This window comes from Cyrtonyx montezumae, unplaced genomic scaffold, assembly GCF_038088225.1.
Source record: "Cyrtonyx montezumae isolate F1298 unplaced genomic scaffold, pur_monq_1.0 scaffold_17, whole genome shotgun sequence".
NCBI classification, from domain to species: Eukaryota; Metazoa; Chordata; class Aves; order Galliformes; family Odontophoridae; genus Cyrtonyx; species Cyrtonyx montezumae.
In genome coordinates, this window is record NW_027071903.1 from 23622770 (window position 1) to 23650217 (window position 27448).

Consider the following 27448-nt stretch of genomic DNA (forward strand, 5'->3'; position numbering starts at 1 on the left):
ACACGATTACTGAGAGAAAATCAGAAAGCAGACAGTGAGTTGCCCTCCCAGACACCAGACAGCATTCTAAAGATTCACTAGCATTGACAGCTATTGCATATAGCTTCAAAAATAAAGCATTGTCATGAACTAAATCATTAAATCATGCAGAGCATATCTAAAAAAAAAATACAAAAAAAGCACACATTCTTTTAAGAAAATGAGGGGATACTTGTAAACTGAAGTGAATTCATAACTAAACACTCTTCACCTTGACACACAGATGTCAAGTTGCCCACAACTGAAGGTCTGCAGAGGACGATGTCTGTGTTCCTCTGTGCCTTCCCACAGACCCACATGGGATTTCCCCTCAGACAGCCACACCAATCTGTCACAAGGACTTTATAGTTTTCATAAGCTATATGAAAGCCCAGAGAATTAAACGTGCACATTAAGGCATCTGGCAGGATACATGTTAAATAAATGGAAAAATTCAAGCACAAAAACTTCAGCAGCAATTTTGCTCTACTTCATTACACACCTCTCAAGATGTAAAGCTTAAAGGGAAGTAAACATGTTTATCACTCACTTGTATATATACACACACGACTGATTACAACATCAGCTTCAGCATTAGAAACTGTATTAGAATACAGGCTGTCTTCAGGATTTGATTCCTGGGATGGTTTAACTTAGAAAAGCAGCACATAAATTGAAACCACTTAACAGTTAGATTTTCAATTTTGTTGTTGAACTTAAAAATACCTGTGGTTGATATCAACCAATCACCAAGAAACTGTAACAGTGAATATGCATCCAGTCCCTAAAATCACCTTAGCCCAGTTTTCATTTTTCCAAAGGACTTAAAATAAAGCATTATATTTTTTCCATTGCAAACTCTGTAATGAGAAAGTGGAAAATAAAAAAAAGGAAAAATGCAATGAAATGTTATATTTAAAAGCCTAGGTAATAACATGGAGAAGACAGCACAGATAAACACTCATACTTACTTCCTATTAAAGGGGGCTCAAAGTGATCTGAAACATCGCAAATGCTGGATCTCTTAAGATCTGTCTCTAAATTGCCCCAGAGCTAGTTAGGGTTTTCAGACTACTTAAAATTTGAAGAATTTAATAACCTATTCCTACAGAATTTGAGTCAAACAAAACTTCTGAACTGTTTCATTGTAAAGCCAGTGTTCAGCAGTTTAGAAAAGACTGCAAGAATACAGATGAAGCTAAATTACTTCCTTATCTTCCATTAGCAACAAAACACATTTGAAGCCCAAATTCTATACTCAGTGATTAAACCCAGAGTAATGTCACCTACAATACTAGTTACAGACAAGTAACAGAACAATCAGACGTGCTGTAGTATTTCACATGTTTTCAAGTAAGAGCTGACCCACATCCATTACTCTAAAACAATATTTACAATATTATCCTAAATCCTAATTCAATCCCAATTCTGTATCCCGAACAGGTCTATCAAACTCAACGTTTGGTCTGAGAAAAACTCTTATTATTACAATTACAGCAGTGTTGTCTGCTTAAAATCAGCAATTTTTAAAATAGATCCAAAATTAGTCTGCAACTGCAGCAGACTTAACACAGTTAAGCTTCCAGACTGCAGCCAGGGTTGGTTAGCTCCATTGTTTACAGCAGCCTGAGAGCTGCAAACCATCTAAATCACATCAAGCAACTCAGAGCATGAGTAAGCACAGATACTAAAAAGATGAATAATCTACGGAAGACATGAGTTAACCAAAAAGCTACAATACATATTATTACATATATAGCAACAAGTCTTCAGAACAAATACAGAAATTAACTTTGTAATCATTCTTAAATTACAGAATCAAGTAGAACAATCAAATAAAATGTAAAGTAGCGATCACAAACACAGTTACAGCCCCCAAGAAGTGCTTGGGGTGGCAGGGAACATACACTTGATGAGAGATGTGGGGAAAGTGAGAGGCAACAGCTCCAGCTAGCTTTTCACTAGCTTTTTCTTCATCTCTTGGTGGTAACCAGGCAATTTTGAAAGGACAGTCTCTCTGCAGCATAAACTGCATCTGAGAAGCAAATGAAATGAAAGTAATCCAAGGTCACCAGCAGACGAAAGAGGAAAAATGAACCACCTGCAGAGGTCAGTATTCTAAAAGTGTATCAGCAAAAATGAAACAGAATACGTCAAATTCACTATTTAGGATGAGCCACAACTTCATTATCTGTTGAGATGATTACCTAATGCATCCACACACATGCACAGATTCCTCCTCACCCTTCTGACAAACAGCGCAGAAATGACTTTGCTCTGATTAGTACAATGTGGAAACAAATGAAAAATCACTAAAAAAAATAACAAATAAAAACAAAATATTCCTGAACAGGTTCATCACAGGATTGAGTAAAACTATGTTCTTAAGGCAGAAAAAAGCGCCACTGACATGACTAGCTGTTTAACATATTTAATGTCAAGAACTCCTACACAAAACTGCTTAGGAAAAAGTGAAATGCAGATACTGCTAAAACCTTCTGATTTACATGCAGTCTTCCATACTAAATCAAAAGTCAAAATTACCACACCATAGAGCAAAAAGGATAATGAGAGTTCATATCACTGCACCTTTTCTCTGAAGGTGTCTAAGACACACTAGACAAGGTATCAGATTTAATCTCACTACTGATTTCAGTAAGAAATCATCTGCTATATTAAATCTGATTTGTTTCTTTTGCTTACGTGTATTTCTGCTGTGTTGACCCAGATGTTGCAGGTGTTACGGCTTCTTGAATCAAGAAGAAATACTCAGTTTCAAGTTATGAAACCAAAACATCACTTTGGAATCTAAAACCAGTCAGTAAGGCATCAACACCATGCACTGCAAAAGGAAAAGTTTTAATCTTGTCCACAAGATCACAACCAAATCAAATCTCAGACTTTGCTTCTTAGAGGAAACTATTTAACTATTTCATTTGCCTGAAAAACTCAAGATCTAAGCACTACTTAACAGCAAGTAAGAACTATGATCTTCCCCTGAATAACAGTGATCAGAACTAGTCCTTGTGCTTCCTCTACAAAGACAAGTACCTCTCTATCCTAGCAAGCAATACCCAGCCTAGATGACACAAGCAGTTCCTGATCTGTTAAAGCACTGCCTGAAAGACATTTAAGACTCATTCCTTCTGACTGAGAAAGGCAGACACTAAATCCCCACACAGAGCACTTACAAGAGACTAAATGATTATGTGGACTTTGTGGACTTGATATCGTCAATGAACCTGCTCACTGATATTATATAAAAAGCAGTGATAGTAGCATACATTTACTGTAGAATTTGTATTTGAAAACACAAATGACAAAATATGCCAAATAATAAAGATGGTCTCAACGATACTGATGGATTTAAGTTCACCTGCAAACTAAGAGCTATCTGCACACTATCCCTCTGCTCTAGCATCCCAGCCAGCACTCCATGGTACAGCTCAAGCTGTGCCCTCGCCTCCACACAGTCCCAGCACACAGGGCTCCCACCAGCCCTGCACCCACAGCTGTGCCACCAGGTGGGAAAAGTCAGCTCCCAGGCATTTCTATCCAAGCAACACTACTTTATCAGATGGCAAACAGAGGAAGTGGTCTACATTACTACCTTGAATAGATGTGGCTTCAAAAGGAAAAAAAGAAAAAGAAAAAAAAAGCATGAACATAACTCACACAGAAGCTTGGGTTATATTTAAATTAAGAGCAGAAAGAAAAGAAAACTACAGCAGACAATACTTGGATGGAATAAGAGCTCAGGTAAATGCAGCAGGCAACATTAGACTACGAATGCCATAACCACAAAGAATGGAGAAAAAGTATTTAACCATGACATTGACCTTGTAAGATTTAAGATACCAGGATACAAGCAGAAGCCTGCTCTTCCTTTCATATGAAGCTAGTAGAATAATAAAAAGTGCTTGACTTCATGGATTACATAGAAATCGTGTATTAATATTACTTTGATATATTTCTGTATATCACAGAAAAGTTGCTGAAAAAGGGGAAAAAAAAGAAAAAAGATCAGCATTCTCTAAGTATCCCTAGGGGAAAGCAGCAGCCAATCATGGCACACATTACCTCTGCCCCTTGTTCATCCATCTGCTGCACCCCGAGGAATGCCACAGGGAAGGCAAACATGTGGAGCACAGCTAATAACAGCAATTCTGTCCATATTAGAAACTAATTATCATCCTTTCCTATCAGGATCAGTGCTTCCAGAATTATAAGCAATTTACCCTCCTAAATGCAGTCTAGAATTTAACACTCAATAACTTAATAGCTTATTTTTTTAAAAAACAAAAACGCCGTTTCAGACCCATATGCAATACAAACATCTCCTTTCCCTTCAATACAACCTGCTCTTTAACATCTGAAGATTAGTTTTTGTGAAGGAATGAAGAGAAGGGAACTCCATTTAAACACAACCCTGTGCGTTTTAACTCTCAGCTCAAAAGTGCACAATAGCTGTTATTAAGTCTCTGTAAGTCTAGCTAAAACAAAAACACGGGTATGTATTGTATTAGCAATCTTCCGGAAATAACAGCATGAAATCTCACTGCTGCTCCCTACTAAACGTTATACTTTTCATTAGATACACAGACCGTAAAACTGCAAAATGAGATGAAAAGCTGTGAGTAGCATTTTATATACTGACCTTGCGAATAAAAATCAGAGTTCTTCTTGGTCTACATTCATTCCACCAGACTAAAACCTAACCAAGTATTACCGAGAGTCCTTCACATTAGGCTGCTTTATAAAAGTAATTACTTTCTCCAAAATAATTAAGTTAACGTTGTTTTGCTTTAATTAATGTCACCTACTCAAGACACTGCTTTTGCACAAAAGTGGTCCACACACCCTGCAGCACAGTCTGAAGAAGAAACGAGAACAGGAAACGCCAAGGAAAATTACACTACGAGTGCCAAGACCTGGGTAAAGAGCATCAGAGATGGATCAAAACAGCGCTTTTCTCCCCACGATCTTCATTTCTACTTGTTTTCTTCCCAGCCCTTGAGTCAAGTACTTCTTCAGCACTCATCACCCCGTGCTTGGTATCACAGCCCACCAAGGCCAAAGTACTCTCATCCAAATTCATTCACCGCCCCTCCTGGTTAGCCAGCAGGTGCTATTTCTTGAAGCAGACAAGGTCAACATTCCCCTAAGGATCTGAGCAAAATGCCTCCCCAGCAAGCAGGCTGGGATTCGAACGCTGGGTCTACTTGCTTGAGATTGAACATGCTGGCTCTATGCCTTGAGGTTGCAATGTCAAGAACCGTTAGGGAAAGCTTTACAGAAAAGTCTCAAGGAAGTAAGTGAAAAGTAATCAAATGGAAACCACAGCTAAACTGTTGTTCGTACCCTTGAAAACACTGATATCAAACACAGTATGAAACGTTTTTAAATGAAGTGAAACGCCCCCAAAAATGTTTAATTCAAAAGTAAACAGAACTAAGAGACAGACTCTGTAAATGCATAGCAGAGTATTACTTCGTGAACTACACCAAATACAAAGGCAGTATACTTTCAAAGCATTTTTAGAAATAAAATATTTAGTTGCATCTTTATTTCTCTTAAAACAAGTCAGCACTACATTTATGATCAACTATATTCTGCAGTGTGATGGGAACCAAGGAACAAATCTAATGCAAAACACCACACCAACTTGACCTAATAAGATTACTGTACATTACAAGGTACTTATAAGCATTTTCTATAAATGAAATGTAAAGCCTGATGACTTCATACAATCCAGAAGACCAATCTAAGCTCACAATGAAGGCATTGTGATAAAGCTTAGCACCTGAAACACCAAATAGTGTATTTTCAACGTACCACAAAACTTTACACCAATTACAAAAGACATTTTCAATTCATTAGTTTTAGGGGAAATCTAGATCTGCAACCATGATCCATGTCTAAAAGGTATACATCTAACATATACAATACATAGCTTATCAAGTAAAGGGTAATATCTCTCCCTACAGATCTTACTTCTAAAAACAACAGCATATCTACAGCACAATAGCATGCAGTAGGAAATTCTAAACTAAGTAGGACAAATAACCTTAAAAAAAGTCAGTAATATTATATCCATGTTCAACCCTAAGTGGTTAATTTTTCTTGAAAATAATGAAAAAAAGATACTAAATGAAAAGAGATGGGAAAATGAATATATATTTATGGCAATATAAAGTAAAAAGTGCCCAATGATGTATTCAGTAATAGCAATAAAGAGGGGGGGAAAACCAAAACACACCAACCCTGCATTACCACCATACAAACTTCCTACCAGTACACAGCAGTGAGAACTTGAGTGAATCAGTAAATATCAGGGAAATTGTTTCATGTTTTTCCTCACCATGCAGCATGTTTAACCCACCTCCACTGCAGACATACCTACTCCTTACCATCATTTGCATCCCTCTGAAGAGGAAACAATCTTACAGAAGATAATGTAGACAATAATGACTGCTATTCCCCACATCAGATTTGTCAGCAGCAAGGAGAAACAGCATATCAACTGTACTACTGATGCCCTACTTACTCATTACTGTTGGTGAGATTCAGTAAGTAAATTTACATTAAAATAGCTGTACTTCATCATACTATAAATGCCAAGTTCCTCAATATCTCACCATGAATCATCTTCAGGCTTAAAGAAATGAAAATTACTTTGAAGATGTAAAATAAAGCCAACATCATCTCATTTCACATCTGGTTGTCCATCCATTCAAAGCATCAATTATGTTAACTTCAGTTAAGGTCTCCAAATCCCAAACAATAAAAACACTGAAAAAATCCACTTTATTTAAAAGAGGTATCAGAGGTCACTATGCATGTGCTAGGTATATAGGAATGCTAAGGGGGGGGGATAAGCTAAAAGAGGGATAATGTTGCTCAAGCTATTACCCATTCTTACCACTGCCTCCATTTAAAATTATAATTCCCTTCTATAATCTCAAGTACTTAAAAGGCTTTTGGTTTACTCAGTTTAAAGAACAAAACCAGCTGTGCAAAAACTATATAACTATTTTTTTTAACTTGAATTCCAAAGACATTCAGCCCCTCCAGTAGCTCAAGGAACTACGGCGAGATGTCCATTTCCAGTTATGCTGGATAAGAAAAGGAAATTTTTGAGAACGTGTGCTGGATGACCACCCAGCCCATGGCAGAGGGGCTGAAGCTGAACGGTCCTTAAGGTCCCTCCAACCTAAGCAATTCTATGATCCTATGCCTTTTTCTGATGCTGGATTATTTTGTTCCTATACGCTCAGAATTTGTCCTTACAACTTACTACATCTTAAGTACCTTCACAGTCAGCACTGGCAATGTAAAACCGAAAGTTGCAACCATGGAACAGAGATCAATTCAGAAACCCTCCACTTTACACGACCTGTGCTTCCCAAAACACTTCCCCCACCGCAGGACACCAAGTTCCCATGGTAAATGACTTCCTATCTCTGGTCGTGTTTTACATAAATAACTTTGAGACAAATAATTATTAAATTTTACTTGAGACAAACCAACAGAAGAGCCTTCCTAGGACTACTTTCACTGCCTTTAATGCTCAGGAGGACTAGAACAAAGTAAGGAAGCCAAAAAAGAAAGGCCAAACAAACACCAGTGTTACAGCCACACAACACTTGGAGAGCTCTCATTTGAATATCAGACATATTAACAGCACACTTTAAGAACAAAAACAGTTCCCTCCTCCCTAAGCATGATGCTCAGGTCCCACACCAGCAGTACCAAGGCACAGCACAGCTGTCCCACAGCCTGACTCCAAGCCAGCCACTCAAGCAGGGGCTTGTTTGCTGCAGGATGGATTTGCACAAGAGGACCCATTACACCAGTGACCTCTGCTCAACCATACTCTTTACAGAAATCCACATGGTTACCATAGCTTGGAGGAAAAAAAAAAATTGAACAGCAATAATTGGAATACACAGGAGATTCCCCAAATAGCTGATACAATGCAAATTCTATATAAATCATCCTCAATACTGAGGCAGTATGGGATTGTTAACCCAGAATCTAAGCCAAACTCTTAAAAATCATGACCTATTCCATGAAGGTAACTACACTGTCTATTATCTAAGTATAAAATTCATCACCTTGTAGAAACTCCTACTTCAATTTCTTTTGATGTCTATACATGACTCCTGAAAATCCCCAATTAAACCAGGTATTCAGTTGCTTGATGTTTAACCATACAAATAGTACCACTGACACCTTCATCGGTCTGAAGACACATCTTTTACTGAACTGAAATAAAAACAGTTGAAAAAGGAAGCACTAACTGGACAAACTGATAGTTCAAGAACTGAAAAGCTGCATAAAAATAACGTCAGGTAGAAGTGACCAGCAAGCAAGCTTCTAAAAAAGGCAGAAAGGATAAGGAGCTCTGGCAAATGGGAGCAAGTTTACCTAGAAATGAAAATGCGCCTGCCACATAACCTGGCAGAGTTTAAAAGTACTCAGAAGTCTCACAACCACACTTGGCTTCAATGATATCACTAGAAATGAAATCTAAATGAAAAGTGGAAAAGTGACAAAAATGAGCAAGTTTCACTGAAGTAGTAAATGCTCACTGAAATTCCACATTTAGAGACAACCAAAGCACAAAGAAAATGTTTTGGATGATGGAAAAAGAGACATTCCTTCTCCTGAGAAAAGAGACTGCATGAGAATTAAAGGTTCAGTAACCCATATCACAGCCTCAGGCCATTTGCACGCTAGGACAGAACAGGATCAAGGAGAAAAGGAGGCCAATATTTCAGTGTGAATACAAACACAACAGAAGAGCCTTCTTCACTCTCAGGTTGTTCATAACTACTATTGCTGCTGCCACAGAGCGCACCACAGTATTTCAGAAGTGTAAGCATGCCTTGAATTAACTGAGTCTTTTTTTTTTTTTTTTTGAAAGGAAAGCAGAAAATGAAATCACAGTTCTGACACACAGATCCAGCTACCAAATCTACATTTCATAGCAAAGGTGCCCAGGATCTTCAAAGGAAATTTCTCAGAAACCCAATACCTTAAGTTCTTCCCAATCTTGGTTACATCAAGTGCAACACAAAGTTCAAATGGAGACTGTATCCAAGTGAAATAGTATTCTTAAGTTCTTAAACTACCAAGTAGAAACTATAATGACCCAAACTTCCTCAAAAATATAATTTGTAATAGCATAAATTCAATACCCTGCATATTTCTAAGATTGTTTCTAAAATGGCTGGAATCTCTACCCCCTCCCCCCAAAGATCTGCCTGCACTAAAATCAATCATAAGGCTTCAGAGGAAAAAGGGAACTAAAAACAGATTTAAAGCCTTATTTCAGCCCCATACGATCGTAAAGCTAAAAAAAACCACACTAAACATCACTGACAAATGATTTTTAAAAGGAAAAAGAGGTCTGAAACTACAGAAAGATACAATATGCAACAAATCTTAGTTTGAGGGATTCTAGAAGAATACACACAAGGTAAAAATGAACCAAAAAATATATCAGAACAGTCACTATTCATGATGCTTACATCCACACTACTGCATGTATTGTGCACTCACATCTTATCCAATCCACCACAAAAATAAAAAGACACTTCTGCATGACACCATTGTAACAAAAAATCACAGCACTGGGAAAAGCAATGAAAGAGAAAGTTTCTGAACTGTCCCTGGGCATTTTGTCCATCAAGATGTGTTAGAAAAATTAACTGGAAGTGAAAACACAACACAGGATACAGCGTTCAGGACTGGCATTCATTTGGTTCATACTGTACAAATGCCTGGAGCAATCACATGCTCCTAGGATTAGATAACTATATTAATGACATGGACGAAAGCAAGGCCAGGACAATGCAAGTGAACAAATAAAAATCAAATATTACTAAGCATCAGCTGAAAATTCAGAGACATTCTAACTTATCTTCTGCAAAAGAAGTCAACCACACCAGATTTACTGCTATCCAATGGCACTTATATTAAGAAAGTTTTAACTATAGTGTTAATAACTACTGTTGGAAGCCTCACTACTTATAAACTATCATTCTTTAGGAATTTGTCTTTAATTTTCCCTTGGAAATGAGAATTAAGTTCATACTAAAATTTACTCATTCTGAAATGAAGTAACGTTAACACCAATGAAGGCCAGAACCAAGATTTCCACAGATACCAAAAAATCAGTTGCTGGACAGTAGCGAGTATGTGGGAATGGACATGGCCATCTACACAGAGAACTACAGTTCTTTATCTCCATCCACAATGGTGAGCACTCTCCCTTGAAAGGTGTCCACGCTTTTAAGCTTTGTTCTGAGGTTTTCGAAAACAATCCTGTCCAAACATGAAAGTTGCCTCCACGTTCTGCTTCATTACCACAGTAATATTTAGTGGTATTCTTAAATGTATTCATGAACAAGTTGAAGAAGACAGCTGTCTACAACAACAATCCAGCTCAGGAACAAACACACATACCACCTATCAGCAACAGATAACAGTAATTAAGAATTCCTTGAAGTTTCTTGCATGTCGGGCAGGTGGAACAGTAACTCCAACAACAGTTTCACCTGGCCCAATATTCCAGGCTCTCCCAGAAGATACCCCTACCTTTTCATTTCCCCCAGTTATATGACTCCATTCCAGTGCCTCAGTGCAAACCTTCTCATCCTCACTATAACTGCCATCACATACAAATAAGTACTTCAAATCACTTGAGCTACAAAAGCATGAGGAAGTAGACATGAAAAGCAAATTGAAGCCATGCCTCAAAACAATCACGTTCAGATGTTGCTGAAACGTATCCCATAAACCAAGGTGAACAGCTAACTCCTGCTTAATCCTAAAACAGTGTTTCATCCATTGAATTGCTTCCCACTCCACCCCTCCACAGTGCCTTCCTAAAACACAGTTCCTAACAGTTGTAATGGAAAATTCTTTTTGAAGAAAAAAAGAAAACAAAGTAATGCTTTCTGAAATGTTTGTTGTTCTTATTCTAATCTGGTGCACTTTGTTGAATGAAGTTTACAGAACTCAAACCAGCCTTCCCCAGAGCTAAATACAAAGCAATACTCATAGCATGCTGCAGGCTGGCAAAACACACGACTAAGTTCACGTTACAATGGGCTGTTGGAGGGCAGAGGCATTTTTTCCTTGTTAAAGGCTATTTACATTCCATGTACGTTTTACTAGTCAAATGCAGTCGGGGTCAAAGCCCACTGTGTTCGGCACACAGTGAAGAAAAAAAATTGTTTACAAAATATCTGCTGCCTATTAAGCTCTCCCCTTCGACATATACTTACTCATCAGTAACTTCAGCTTCTCTTCGTATACAAAGATTATGATACAGGAATTGTGCCTTTCACAAAAGGCTCTGTTTTAATGGTATACAATTCTTTAAGACAAAAGAAATAAATAAGTTTAAAAGCACTTTAGGGGAAAGAGAAAATGTTTCTTAATTATTTGTGAACATTAGGTTAGATCAAATTTTTTTCCTAACTTCATAACACATTCTGTTGCACCACCATCAGCTTTTCCACTTCCGTTGAAAGCACAGGTTCTGCTGCATCACAGAGGCTATTTATTGAGGTATTCAGAGTACGACCACAGAGCAAATGTAGTCACATTAACACAGCCTCATTTCTTGTTTCAGTCACAGTAGGTTTTGTCAAGGAAAACACTTGATTACCGAATCTTTTTAGACGACTTGTTACCATATCCATGATTATTAGATCATGGCCATAGGCTAGACACTGGTACATATATCCAGCTGTCAAAGCGAATTTAATCCATTAAATATACAGGATAGCTATGGACAGGGCTGTTTTCTGTTTTTGTATCAGGAAACCGTTCTAGGCTAGGAATTTTCTCCTGTAAAGAAATTCAGGCAAATGTATTTTTTCCATGAGTTCCTACTTAGATCAGCTTCAAGTGAAATTCACAGAAATTAGAAGCATATGTAATTTGTAAAGGTGTGCCGAAACACTGCTGAAGTAACAAGAGGCCCTTTCTTTCAGAATGTTGGTATGAGTCTGACACTGCAATTTACATTTCCAAAGAACAGAACTTATTTTATCTACTGTGTATCCCTTTTAAATAAGAACTAAAACGAACAAGAAGAATCCCCAGACTTTGTTAACATAAGTAAGAAACTGAATTACAAAAGTAAATACAGATTACACACAAAAGGAAGGAGTGGAAATTAACACTGAAAATACATTCAAGTTACATTACCAGTGCTTAAGTGATTTTAAATTATTCCTATTAATCTATCATACCAAATCTACCCCTTCCCTGAAAGCTACATCACTTTAAACTCAAGATTATTCTCTCCTCATTATTTAATATTACAATCTTAGCAAATGATTTCTATGGAGATTGTCATGCCTGCTGTAGCTTATTCAAATGACAGAGACAACAGCAGTAAGTATTTAGTAATATTTCTGAGAATTTGCTAAAGTTTCTAGATAAGAATTTTCATGAAAAAAAGTCATCAAGGCAATAAAAAAACATTCATATTTTGATAAAGTTGCATTTAGTTCTTAACTTCAGTACTCCACACTCCTATATTTCAACTGGTCTGATAAAACAGTACAGCTGGAAACAGAATAGTGGACATTGGAAAGTACTGAATATCTTAAGACAGAAGCTTTCTACATGAATTACATGAGCTGCTCATCTGGTTTTACGATCAGACAGACAAGTATAAAACCCTTTTCAAATTAAAATTTCAAGAGACAGATAACCTAACTTTTCACATTGAACATTTTAAACATACCCTTCACTACCCTGATGAAATACAGCTAACAGTAACACATACTTGCAGACTCTGAACAAAATACATTTATCACAGTGCATTTCAGTGAATCTATTGCCACAGAACCATGAACAGTACCTACTCAACTAATTATCACCGACTCGGAGCCCAAGAACACACCCAAACAGAACTTCTGCTGGAGACCTGCAAGAGTTTTCCCCAAAGGTGACTTGAGACAAACTGGTGATAGTTGGAGGAAACTTGGGTTATTAATGTCATGTTTGTTCCCAAGGATCGCTGGAGAGCTGCAGTACATCTGCTGATGCAGCGTTAAATTTGCTTAAAAAGGGAAAACAAAATAAACAGATATGTTGCAGAGTCTGATTCCCTTGGTTCACATTCTCAGCATAATCAATACTGACCTGTCCCTGGAACAGTATCTGGTCAGCCTGCCAAGGTCACTTCCTCCACCACTTGCCTATCCACATTATGCCAACACATGTAAAAGCCCTAAGAAGCAAGCTATGTCTAAACTGCTTAGAGCAGCAACTCCAGAAGACTTCCTGAGGCCAAGCCAAATGAGCTGTGCTTCTTTCCTACCCTGAGAAAGGGGCAGAAGGGCAAGAATTAAAAACAAAAAGCGAGCTAAAGATCACAAGTATGGAACGCATACATCTACTGGAGCAGGCAAAAAGTTCAAGTACAAGCATTATTTCATTCTTCATTCTACTCAGAAATAAAAAAGCGAGATGCTTGCTTGAGTCTCATCTGTGTCTACTAATTCAGGGAAAGTGATGAAGCTAAAGACCACCTTACACTATTGGGGAAAAAAAAGAAAAAAAGAAAGGCTGGAACAAGCTACACGGGTAACCAAAACTCTTCTATTCTAAAGGTCCTTTCAGTAACAAGTGAACTCAAACACAAGAAAATCCAGTTCACATGAAAAAGTACTCTGCAGAGTGTTTATCACAATTCCATATTTAAAAGTGTCAAACATTTTTTAAACCAAAGATTTGAAGAAAAGGTGAAAAAGTTGTTTAAGTCTCCAGGAAACACTCAACTCCCTGTAACATGTGTAGAAACTGATGTTACTGCTGCATAGATCATCTATGTTATGCAAATTGCCTCTGAGCTCCAAAACGAGCACTCTGAATTCCATAGCATTACCACAGTCCAAGCAAACACATAACTCAAAGATCCACACATGGAAAAAAAAAAACCAAAAAAACAAGAAGGATCCTGTGTAAGGTACATTTTCCAAGTGAACACAGAGCTATGAATTTCCAAGAGATTGATTCCCTGCCCCCAACTTAGTGCCACATTCAGTGTCTGACAAGAGAAATCAGATGGGAGCAAGGCAACCACTGCACTTGGATAACAGCAAGTTGGAAAGCACTGGATATCAAGAAACAGATTTTTACAACCACTTATCAGTAACCAAAACCACTGTCTATGCTCACTACACTTAGCACCGTGAAGAAAGAACACCGTGTGTAAGAACTGCTCACAGCACAAAGTTTTAAAAGCTGTAGCTTTATGAACAAGGGTTTAGCCAACAAGGACAAAGGAAATTCTTTTCTTGCCACTGCTGCCATCAGTTATGTGCTGATATGGATCAGATACCTTCAGATCAACGCACCCAGCACCATAGGAGATGCAACAGTGCTGCCAAGAACTCTGCCTTCAAAAGGACTTGCATTGCTATGGCAACAGCATGTTCTTCAGTCCCCAGTCAGAGACAACCTATGACACATACATGAGCGATGTCCAAACTCTGGTGGCCAATTCCTCACTGCAACATAAGTCACATTATACCAAAGTTCACTTGCAGAAATGTAAGGTATAAAACAGTGCTTTTTTGGAAGGTAGTTCACAGGGCAAAAATTTTTTGTTATCTAAAAATACACAGCTGCATCCAGGAAAAAAATGCCATTTGCTTGGTAAAACAAACACAGGCTACCAAAAGGCCACAAGGAGTATAACCATTATTAAACATAAACCATGTTATACAGCACCTTCCACAGCCAGGCCTCTACTGCCTTTGCATTCCCAATTTCTGCTAACAAAATAAAAGAACATGGCAGTCTCAGTGCACAGTGAATGAGCAGATGACTGAAGCTGTTGTTCAGTACTCCACATGTATCTTGAAAACAGAAGCACATATAGCATATATAAATTCTGGTTCTACTGTATCACTCAAAGATAAAATATCTTAGAATTGCTCATAACCCACCCTGAAATTAATTCACGCACACACAGCCTCAACCATCTTGAAATGTATTTACGTAATGTTTAGTTTTAAGCAGGTAGACAGACTATGTTGCTCCAATATCTGTAGGCATTTGTATGCTACTACGTAGGAACTAGACAGTTACTCAAGACATTAAGAAGGGCAAGACAGAAAAGTTACATATCCATTTCTGTGCTTTTATTAGTTTTCATAAAATCAGCATGCTGTCACTCACTTAAGCTCACTCACCACAGATGGACAGATACTTTTCTGTAATACAGTGGGAAGCATAACACTATGATCACATTCTTCACACTTATGGCCACCCTAGAAGAGTTGAGCAATCTTTAAGATCGCTTTTGGATGTGTTGCACAGCACTTATCACGAAGAATAATAGTTTTCTCCTGTAAAGAATCCCAACTTTCCTTAAATTTTGTTCAGAGAAAAAAATATTAATTTCTACAAAAGCTGTCTACCTCCCACTTCATAGGAACTGACTTACAAATTCCTTTTCTTGATTTATGAAGGCCTAAAAGACACTTGGCAGAATATGTTCTGGAAAGAGTAAGGTCTCACATCCTTTAAAGCCTCTCCCTGCTTCCTTTGGAAATGCCAGATCTTATCAAGTTTGCTTCACTAAAAAAGTAGTAGTGCAGGTTATTCAAAAGCATTTCCAAGTAAATGAACTAACTAAAAGGGAGAAAAAGACAGTGGTGTTTTTGTTTTTCCTGCTTTGGGTTTCTGTTTGTTCACTGTTTTTTGGTCACCCCCCCCCCCCCCCATTCAGCATCTTACAAGCACTTGTACGAAAAATATCTGATTTGGACAGTCCTGCCAGAAGTGATATCAACAAAGTTATTGTTCCTCCTTCCATGCACTTACCACTGTCCTCTAGTGAGGGCTGTGAACACAGCATCAGGTATAATCTCAAGGTTACCAAATAAAAAGTCAAAGTAAATAATACTAAAATGAAAATCTTACACAGACCAGACATAACACACATTCATACACACAAAGTGCATTTATTTTATATATCAGACTACAGTAGACAACTCTTGATTTATCACACCACTCAATCACCCTGGCATCTAAGCATCACCAACGCTAATCTCACAAAGCCACACTACAGAACGCAGCCACTGGAACTCTGCTGTAGTAAGCACCATGCATCATTTACAGAAATACACAAAAGCTCCCCATTACTCCAAAACTCGGTCATCTTCATTAAATTGCCCTCTTTTCATAAAAGCCTTAGCCTCATTTAGCATTCAGGAAGATGAAAGAGCAGCTACCCTCCTTATGGATTACTTCTCTATTACAAGAAAATGTTTTGCACGTCAAGAGCAAACATTAAAGGATTAAATTATATTGTCATTCCTGCTCTTGTTTATTTGCAGTGGGCAGCAAACAGAATTGCAAAGAAACAATCAGTGATTATTTTAAGCTGTGTTCTTTTGCAAGGATTATGACTCATGAAGCTGCTGCCTGAAGAAACTGGAACAGGTATAGGTGTCACACTGAAAATCATCAAAACGTCGCAACACGGGAGATGTGCAACAAGCAAAGCTGTCTGCTTTCACCATTTCACAGAGTAGCCACGATAGCCAATAGTATCTTGCATTCAAAACAAAAAGATATAAATACTGAATTCCATTCTCCCATAGAAAATTAAAAATACCTCAGACTTCTCTCAAGCCCATTTTCACTGCAATCTCCTAACGTTCATGCAAAGAAGTACAAAATGCAAGAGATACTTGGTTACAAGACATCCCTGCAAGGTGAAATTCAGTCATTTCATCCTAGATTTACCTGTTTGAAGCTTAATTGTGTTTTCCAACAGAACTAGATGAAACTAAGGTAATAAAGCAATGTTATTTAAAATTAATTTATCTACATCTTGCTTACACATTATATCCTAACAGGTACAAATCATAGTAAGGTTTATGTCTGGCTAGATGTTCAGTCTGCTTCCGTTCTACTTGCCTCATTCAAATTAAAAACAGTCATTTTGCACTTTTGCACACATGTTAGAAGTAGAAGTAGTACACAGAAACTGCCAATCTGCATGCATTTGTCATCAAGTAAGCCTCAGAAAAACTTAGTGCAATGAAGACTGTAAAACCTGAACATGGAAGAAGATGGGAAGATTAAAATGCAAAGACAATTATATTTACACTTAAGTTAACAGTACATTATGGACGTAGTCTAAACAGAGGGGAAAAAAAACAGACATTGGGTAACATTACAGACCAAGCTCTTTTTATCAAATGAAGTGTAAGCTTCCATTTATGCTGCATTGCATACACCACACACAAAACACACACAATTATATTCATCAGCATCTCACCCACAAAATGTATGCAACTATAAATCACCAAAACTGCAGGTTTTTTTTACTAGCTTATGTTCCCACAACAGCTACTTCTGCCATTTATCTTCATATTTTAAAAGGAAGGAAAATAGTAAAATAAAGTTTTTCACAAAACATAAGGCTCAGAATACACTTCTGTATTTCATCACTGCTTCGACCTTCTCAGCAGCAGAGACAAAACACTAACAAAATATTTCCTGTAGCTTTTCCCAAAGGAAAGTAAAACAGTGAAAGCAAGTTCACTGCATTACTAGAACTCTACACAATATTCCACTTAAAAAAATAAAATTTATCTAATAACAGTTTTGTACAATTCTTACCCTCCTTTATAAATGTAATTCTATAGCTTGAATAGTTTCTGAAGTTTCCCACAGCACTACTATTGCAGTATAAAACCCACCTTCCCACCAAGACAATCTCACTTGATGTTCCTACTAGCACTCCTAGAGAGGATCACCCTATTAACTGAGCTGTAGAGATAAAAAGGGCTTTTCTTTTCTCTTTTACTTCTGTAAAACACCAGCAAGTCATTTTGATCTGATCAACGTTATTTTCCTGTGTTACACTGGTAAAAACATGAAGACTTGTATTTACGGGAATTTCAGCTCCTTCTTTCCAGAAAAAAAATACCCTCATCGTATGAGAAGAATCCAACAAAGTCCTAAGGATTGGCTGGGTGATTTTAGCCCGATTATCCTCTGAAAACAGTGAGACATTATTAAATATAACAAGAGCTGCTCTTTCTGATCATTCTTGGTATTCAGTTAACATCTCCACCAAAAAAGTCTGTCCTTTATGTTTTTGAATGTTGTTTACAAACACAGCTTTGTTTTACAAATGAAAAAATAAACAAGGCTTTCATTCAATACATTAAAAAAAATCATCATTATCTCATCTCAGACACATAATAGAAAAAAAAACCTTCTCCCAACCACCAATGGTAAATAATGGATTGTAGCATTTCAAAAGTCTACAACTACTTTGCAATCATCAGGTTGAAGTATTCATTAAAACTGAGAACTTCAGGATTCTCACATTAAGAAAGAAACAAAGAAATAAAAAAAGGCATTACATCTGACGATAGAAAAAAAAACATTTTAAATTACATTTCCTATCCTTAGAGTAGTAACAGTACACTTGTCTTTTCTTACAACACTTAATTGTCAAAAATAAGGATTAAGGCAAAGAAACCATTTAATAATAATTAAGAGTACTCAGTAACAATCTTACTCAAATTTCATGCACAGCATCATTTCTTCTTTATTTTTTACTTAAATTTAGCTTCTCCACATGACAACATACAGGACTCACCTAATTTTGCAAGACTCCTTCAGAAGCTTAAAAAAGTACTTCTGGCATAGTAACATGTTACATTAAATTAGACAATGCCTCCACAAACAAAGCTTTCACAGAAGAAACTCTGTTCATTCTCAAGTGTGAGAACCTAATAGTTGCTTTGAAGGAAATTTAAGGCAGAGGGCTTATTTTGCTGTGTCACACAGGTCACATCAGGCTCTACAGGTAACTGAAGAAATTTTACGAAGATTCAAAATATATTCAATTCTCACCCCAAACAATGATTGCTCAAAATTATAGCACAACAATAAATAAATAAAAATTCAGTAGTCCCAGAAAATTCAGTTTGAGAGATCTAAAAGACTACTAAAACTCAGGCACATCTTTCAATTTCTAAAAATAATAAGCTAGAAGTCTGTGGAGACCGAGTGCTAGGTTATTATATTGATGTCTTAAAGGTCTCCCTACTCATAAATCAAGACATGCAACTTTCAACTAAGAAAATTTACACTACACTTTTGCAAGTTAAAAAAAAAGTTTGTTTCAAAGTTTAGAGTACTGCATATAATACATCACTAAATTAATGTAATGGTATCTGCAGTCTCAACTATGGATCAAAAAGAACCAAGACAAACAGCTGTCATGCTGACTCGATAGCAGAATTACTAAGGGTCTAAGTCCTCTGTGACAACTGGAAAGAAGGTAAAGAAAAGGGAAACTTTGTCATCTCATGTATGAATGACAAACCTTGAACACGTAACCCCTCTGTCAAACAAGCCCACAAACCGCACCAAACTAACAAATAAAAAACCTATAGCAAAAGCTACACGTGTATTGAAAGGTCCCCAGTAACCGAGGGAATGTGTGCCAGCTCAACTGCAATTACAGAACACACATATGTATGTAGGAATGCCATCCATACTTCTCTTTAAATAAAGGAATTCATAACAAGCAATTTTTCCTCAGTCCCTTTTCAGGTTTCCTCTTCCACTTCACTCAAATCTTTTGTCTTCTTCATGTTTACATTTATACCAAAACTGCTGCCCGGGTAAATCCAAAAACAGAACCGCAATTTCAATCACATTCCTTTCACCACACCACGAAGACAACTCTCCAAACCATCAGATACTCCTCCCCACTTACACTAGGCCATTAAGATTTGGCCACAAAGGTATTGGTTGGGCTGTGGGAAGAGGTGCCCCAGACCAGCTAGCTCCACATCAGCAAAGGGCAAGGTGCTGCAGCAGGACCAGGTGTTCTGCAGGCACCCACAAATAACAACACAGGCATCTCCCCTGTGTTGTGACACAAGAATGCTCACACAGTTATCAGTGCTTAGATGCTATGCTTGCTTACACGGCAGTCACATCACTGTCCCCTACCCATGGAAAACTAATTGCTGGAAATATCAAATTTACTTTCTGAAAGAATGTTTTCTATAAGTTACTGTCCCTTATTAAGGGGTTCAAATGTCTCCCTAAATAGAATGCTACAGAAAGCCAAATGCTACAAAATCTAAGCTTAGCTACCTGGAAGACAGCAAGGAATTTGTGACCAATTGATATGAGGCTCACACCATCACCTCAAGTGGTAACACCTGTGTTTTCAAAAGCATAGGCAAACAGGAACAGAAGATTGACAGACACCTACTTACCAGGCCAATGAGCCAGAATCCCAGCACCTATCCTAGAATATAAAGAGCAAACAAACCACACCTCTGCATCTTCAACACCACTGAGAGACTGTTTTTAAGTTGAGTTACCAATTCCCTTCATTTGTTTCTCCTCCTTCTTCAACAGGAATATGGAAGCAGCTCTTCAGCCACTTCGTGCTTTCAAGGAGCGCTCAGGGAAAAAAAGAGACTGAGAAACTGACTTTCCAAAGATAAAGGAAGTAGGAGAAGTGCAATACTGAGATGTGAGATGGAGACTGCTAAAAGGCAAGCTGCAGCCACATACTTGTTAGCACTGTGTAACTTCTAAATGCAGTACATGAGGCCAGCCCAAGATCCAACCCACTTGGCCCATTTGAAGAGCCATCTGTGGGGGTCTCCTACAGACAAGAGGGGAAAGAAGCTAATGATACCTTTCTTCTTTCAAGCATGAGGCTCTCAGAACCCTCACCAGGCTCCTAAGAAAGGAGGGAACTTAACACTCCTCACATCCAAGAAGAAACTACCTTATATATCTGCTGGACTGCTTTTCATGAAGTCAGTGGACAGGGGAGGTATTAAAAATGCAGTTTCATCTAGCATTTACCTCAGAAAGCCACCTTAGACTCCCAGTGTATAACCAAGGAAGTTTATCTTTTGAATAGCAAACAAAAATATATACAGTCACAATACTTTTTTAAATGACAAAAACAGAAATACAGATCAAAATCCTCAACTGCAGGCATTCCAGTTGATCTTTTTGAATAGGAAAACGTCATGGTCTAACACATCCATGACTGTAGGACTATGTGACTACATATATCTCTTGTCAACAGCTCTGTTCAAGAATCAGGAACAGGCACTGTGTATCTCTTACACCTCAAAGAGAAGAACAGTAGCAGAAATACAACGTACCAGAATGATATCAGAAAACTTGATTATTATTGTGAATTTATGTTCTGATAAAAAGGAAAAAAATATTACACCTTGAAAGGCTAAAAGCACTAATTTTCACACAAATATTTCTGTAGCTTTCTCTCAACTGCCATTTGATCATCACAGCTCTCAGTGCCTGTTCTCTTCAACACTTGCTGTAGTAATGAATGCAGCATTTTAAACATTGCCCGTTGAGATAACAGCTAAGGTTTTGGTTTCATTTGTTTTTTGGGGAAAGAAATGCTGATGCAATACTAAAAAAAAAAACTATTCAGAGAACTGACAAACAGTAATCAAGTCTAATTTCACTAATCTAGAAACCTTTGTTTGGTAATGCAACAGACCTGCTAAAGCAGAACTGCTATCAAGTCCAGCCTCAAGACAGAGGGCCCTAATTTAGGGACACTCACATTAATGGCTGCTTATCAACTTAAAGTCTTCACAAAAAGTCAGTAATTAGTGGACTATCCCAATACATTCCTTAATAAATGGGTAGCTTAATAGACAGTAGCGGAAAAGGCAACCTCTTGAATTTGCAAATAAGGAGACAAAACTGATAAGAGCAGCTTCCTAAACAGATGCCTTCCAAATGATTTTCTGCATGTGAACCTAGTATGAGCAATGCCCATGTAAGCCCAAGATTGGTGCCCAAAAGCATCCGCATGCACTCATTTTTCAAGTACTTCAGAAGAATTTTATAGGCAGCAGAAGCAAATAAATTTAACTTTTCAGCTCTGGACCTGTCCCTCTTGCTTCAACTCCTATGTTTTGATTTCCCATTAGGCATCCGTACTATCTTACTTCAGTTTTGCCTGCATGCATATGGCTACACACAAAAGTAATGCCATCAGTACAATTAGTAAGCTGCAAGAATTGAAGGCCATAAGCTATAGATAATGTTGTCTCAGGTGTATTATTCTTTAGCATCTATGAAGTTCTGTGCAGAAGAAGCAAAATAGATTTTATTTTAGGGTACCACACCTGAAATTAAAAAACAGATTAATCACTGGAAAATCTGAACGGTAAATCAGGCTTGTAGGTAAGCAGCAGAAGATTACAGCATTATTGCCTGTGGGAAGCATCTAAATATTCTAAATGAACTTAAACTAAGATCATTACAAATAAAGGGCAAAATGGCTAATTACCCAGGTTTGTACTGCCATACAGGTTTTGGTTTTGTCAGATACAAGGATAAAGCAAGATTTCACTGTAAATTATAAACACTGCTACTTATCACAGCAGCAACGTGGAAATATTTCATTTGAAATAGAATCTACAAGCCTGATTAACTAATGCAGAAGCCTGACAGAAAACCTTTGCCTTCTACTTTTACAGCATCTTAGACAGAAACTGCTTTATCTTTCCAAGCTGGTTCCAGAGGAGGAAGAAATTTCAAGTTCTGTTTTAAACAAGAGGATATTATGACAGCAGTGACAAAGAATATTTTGTGGCCTCACTCAGACCTACATATCAGGTTGCTTTTCCAAAATGTTTATTTTCACCGCAAGCCTGACTGACTTATTTGACTTTATCAGCAGCTTACATGACTTACTGTCATAAGATAGTATGATACATCAGATTAGCTCACGTACTTCATCTGCAGCTTTCATTCATAACTGATTGACCAGCAACAAGCTTCCCCCGGACCCCCTTCTTCTAAGCACAGACAGATGAGGAGGCATTTCTGGGCACTTATTTAAACTACTTTTTTGTTAAGTTTAAATGAGAGGAAAAAGGGATCTCTACAGTTACAAATCAGAAAGTAAGTCTTACTCCAACTAAGAAAACATCTTCCTTTAGTATGCTTGCAAAGACTCCAGGAAAAAAAATATGTATATATATTGCTCTTACCTATTAAACACCACTGTTTGGTGTTTAATAGGTAAGACAGCAAAGCGAGCTGCACAGCAAAGGGATCTGCACTATCATCAAAATCACAGGAAGTCAGTGTGAGAAGCAGCACCATTCTGTATGCAAAGAAGAAACCCATACATAGTACCATATACTTTGTTAAAAGGAGTTTTAAGACATAAATACTTGGTTTTTTTTCATGTTTGCCTTTTGTAGAGAGAAAAAGTATTGAACAGACTACAAGCTACAGAACACCTGAAATTAAACTGAGATGACAATTAAATCAGTGCTAGAAATGCCTGCAGTTGGTGAGCAGGCTCCTCAAGGTCTCACTGAACACTGACTCAGAACACAACTCACACAGAAGTTGTCTGCTCCTAGTCACTCCTGCCAAACAATCCCTCCAGGACAAGAGCTTTGGACATTACAACATTAAGAGAATGAAAGCATACAATTCCATAAACTAGTAAATCTCTAAACTAGAAAGCCTGAATTAAAATCCATAGCTGTGTAACATTATATGCACCACGGGGAATTCAGTGGAGGCTGTAGATTGCTAGACAGCTGCACTGTATCGCCAGTGATCATATCTATGTGATGATATACCACATCAATAAAGGAGTTCAAGGAGTCAGTAACACTGTTTCCCCCAAAAAACTCAGTATTTAGGTATTACTTTTTCCTGGGCCAGTCACAAAAAGCAGAAGTATTACCTAGAATGAGAGCAAACCACAGTAACTAAGACTGCTCTAAGACCTAAACTAAAAGTGAAAACTTCATTGTTCAACAGTAATTCTTCTACATGTTCAGGAAAAGCAAGGCAGAGAAAGGGGGGGAAATGGGTGGAAATCTTCAAATAGTGCTTCTCACAAAAAATTTTAGCTGTCTGGACCTCCATTAAAACGTACCTGAAAAACAACCATCTTGAATATTTGTAAGAAGAAGAAAAAAGATGAACTACATTGCATATAGAACTGCCATCTCACTACTGCCAATAATTTAATTTACTTGTAAAGAGCAAGTGGAAAATACTTCATGTTTTAGGAAATAAAATACTTCTTCAAATATTGCTACATATTTTTATTAATTAAATGTGGGAGATGCCCTCTCAAAAGTCTCCAAAGTTTTTAAGTGTTTTTAATAACAAAAATTCTCACGCGTCACTAAAATTCAAGGTAACATTTGGACTCCCAGAGCAAGAGCTCTGACAATGCATTAAGTAAACAGCCAATGGCACTGCACAACTTCCATCAGCCACTTCACTCCTTGACTGGCATTCTAAACATTTGTTTTCATTAACCTTAACTAAAACCGTGTATATCACCTCCTCGTATTAATAAAAACATCACAGACAGAAAAGCTAAATACAAAATCAAGACCCACCAAGACCCACCACTTCAGAAAGTTACTTCTTTAGATTCCGCTTTGGAAGCATTAATAACTAAGCCCCGTCCAACAGTGACATCATACAAAGCATTTTTTTTTTTTTTTTTTAAGAAATTACATTTATGTTGTATTGGAGGCTTAGCATAAAACTTCCTGAAAATAGGTTTCAAGTGTTCTTCAGTACAAGCAGCAGGCAACAAAATACTACAACATGCAATTCATTTTCAAGATGCACAGAGAAGTGTTCAGTATGAGAGAATTATCTGTCCAAACTTGGACAGCTACATAGTACCAGGAAACTGTGTAGCTTGTACTGAAGGAGCTCTCAGGGAAAAGCGCAGAAGGGGACAGGAAAAGACATCTGCTACCTTATATATTGTTAAAGTATACATTAATGCCACGAGCAATGCGGGTTTGTACTTGCGCCAGTAAGCAACTTTTAGCAAACAGCTAAAATAAAACAGTAAAATAAATCAAATGTAATTCAGACCTCTAACTGGTGGCATTTTGGCAGCTACTCCCAAAATTCCAGGGTTTAAGCTGGAGGGGAGTAGCATTAGATGGGGTTTAGTTCATTTGCTTTTCTTTTGTTCTTTCTCTGTTAAGAAATTAGTCACCACCTCACACATTTCCTTTGAATTCTAAAACAGATTCTTCAGTCAGGAATATTTTATTTTACTTCAAATACTCACGGCCTGACTAAAAAAAAAATCAGATGCAGGAGGCCTTCATTTTTGATGTGACAGATTGATGGACACCCGCCCCCCCACCCAGAAGTACCCAACACTTCACCCCAGAGGCAGGGGACGGCACAGGGCAAAGCAGTGGTAATACATTTTGTTCTGTACTGTAACAAAGCCAATACAAACTGGGCAGCTCTAATTCATCTGAAAGTCTTATGAGAATAGATACAACAAAAGATAACTGCTCAAGCACATGAGGACTGAGCTAAAAACATTGAGCCCCAATGACGTGAATGTTATGGATCTCAGATGCACTGCATCCTACCTGATCCTCCGAACTGGCTGCTCCCCAGCGTGGTTGGCCTGGTCTTTCCACTGTTAACAGGTGGGGAAAACATCTGCAAAAGAAAAAGAGGTGCATAAGCTGACTCTGAAACTCTTATTAACCCAGTTCACACACCTAAGGAAACAAGTATTTGATTGATATTTCTTCTAGAAGATAAACAAACAGTAGAATGCTCGCTCAGAACCACAAACTCAGTAAGTTAAAATACTCCTGGAAGCTTCTAAGTGCCATTGAAACTCTGCTGTACAGGAACACAAACTCAAAACCAAAAAGTAAAAAGACCTAATGCTACTGTGACAGCTCAGCACAGGCCCACAGCTTACACCTGGCTGCTCGAAGCACATTTCTTACTGATGTCCGCAATTGAAGCCGCCGGATATAGCCAGCTGCAGAGGAGCAGCTAGTTGTCCATGGCTCTCCTCCACCAAACACTTTTCCAAGGTCTGTTAAAACAGAAGTACCATAAACAAAGCACCTATCACTTTCCAAGCACAAGTCGCCGTTCCTACAGCTCTGCTTTTTTCATCGGGTGTGGAGAAGAACAAAACCAAACCACAAAGAGAGGATTCCCGGTACCGGCGTTGCGGCGCCGCGCAGCCAACACCGACCGCGGGATGCGGCCGGCAGCGGTCAGCGCGGCTCAGTCGCGTTAAAGCCCCCGATCCCGCCGGCGTTACCCCCCCCGGCCGCCCGAGCCCGCCGCCCCGTACCGCGCTGAAGTCCAGCAGGTCGCTGAGCTCCTTGTCGGTGCCGATCGCCGCCATCCTCTGCTGCTGCGCGTTCATCGTCCCGCGCTCCGCTCGCGTCCTGCGGGCACAGAGCAGCTCGGCTCAGCGGGGCCGGGCCCGAGGTGGGGGGAGGGAGGAAGGGGGGGGGGGTTGTGGAGGGAGGCCGAGCCGCAGCGCTCCCCGCCGCCCGCCCAACTCTCCGCAACTTTCCTCGGGCCCGTCCTCCTCCGTCGCCCCGCCGCTCCCCCACCTCCCGCAACGGGGCCGCGAAGAATCAGGACCCCCAGCCCTCCCCCCCCAGGCGAGGGAAAGCAAATAAACAACCGCGGCGCGGCGAAGTCAGCGGAATTAGCGAGAGATTAAGTGACTCACCGCCCCGGCAACAATGGGGCCGCCGAGCGGGGCCGCCGCTCAGCGCGGCCATGGCCGCCCGACCATGATCGCCGCCGCCCTCCCCGCGCTGCCCCCACCCGCTGCCGCCACTGCTCGCGCTCGGGACCGGAGCCGCCCCCGCGCACCGCGCGCCGCCGCCGGGCGGGAGCGCGCGGGGAGAAGCGCGCGCGCGCGTGCCGGGAGGCGGGAGGAGGGGCGGCGGGGCCTGCGCCTCGTGCCCGGCGGCGCCGCGGGGGCGCTCGGCAGCGCCGCTCCCCGCCGAGTGGCGGGGCCGCCCGCCGGGCCGCGCTCCTTCGGGAGAGCCGGGAGCCGAGCGCGTCCTCGCGCCGTCCCCGGCCCGGCCCTGCCGCCGCCCCTCAGGCCGCCCGCGGCGCTGCCTACCGCCCGGCCCGGCCCGGCCCGCCGCCCCTCGCCTGCCCCGCGGCCCCCGGCCCGGCCGCCGCCCCTCCGCGCTCCGGGCGTCCGCACGCCGCTTCCCCCTCCCCACTCCGCTCCGTCCCAACTTCTCCGGCCCCGCCGCTACCTGCTGCCCCCGCGTGCTCCGCGATCAGGGCCGGGCCGGCGGGCGGGCCGCGGTGGGTGGGACGCGACGAGCCGGGCGCTCCCCCCCCGCTGGAAGGAACTTGTGGGTTTCCCTCAGGCGGACATTTTTTTGCTTACGGAGCCTCAGCACCACGTTCGCGGCTCCGTATCCCTCCGCGCAGAGCGCCGCCGCCGCCGCCTTAACCCCTGCCGCGCCGGGACGGACGGAGCGCCGTCACAGCTCCGGCAGCGGAGACGGTGGGGGGGGGGGGGGGTCCGACCCCG

General features: G+C 39.8%; 1 protein-coding gene across 5 annotated transcripts in view; it reads right to left on the reverse strand.

Moving 5' to 3' along the window:
- The window catches only part of TCF12 (transcription factor 12), a 151913-nt gene extending 125219 nt beyond the window's left edge, over positions 1-26694 (reverse strand). For 2 of the 5 annotated variants that reach the window (XM_065733797.1, XM_065733795.1), the window contains exons 1-3: positions 26621-26694; positions 26231-26327; positions 25500-25572 (exon numbers count right to left, since the gene is read on the reverse strand). In XM_065733797.1, the coding sequence (XP_065589869.1) occupies positions 25500-25572; positions 26231-26305 (148 nt within the window). In that variant the 5' untranslated portion in view covers positions 26306-26327; positions 26621-26694. The remainder of the gene's footprint in view (positions 1-25499; positions 25573-26230; positions 26328-26620) is intronic. The other 3 variants (XM_065733794.1, XM_065733793.1, XM_065733796.1) reach the window with 2 other exon arrangements.
- Positions 26695-27448: the final 754 nt, after the last annotated feature.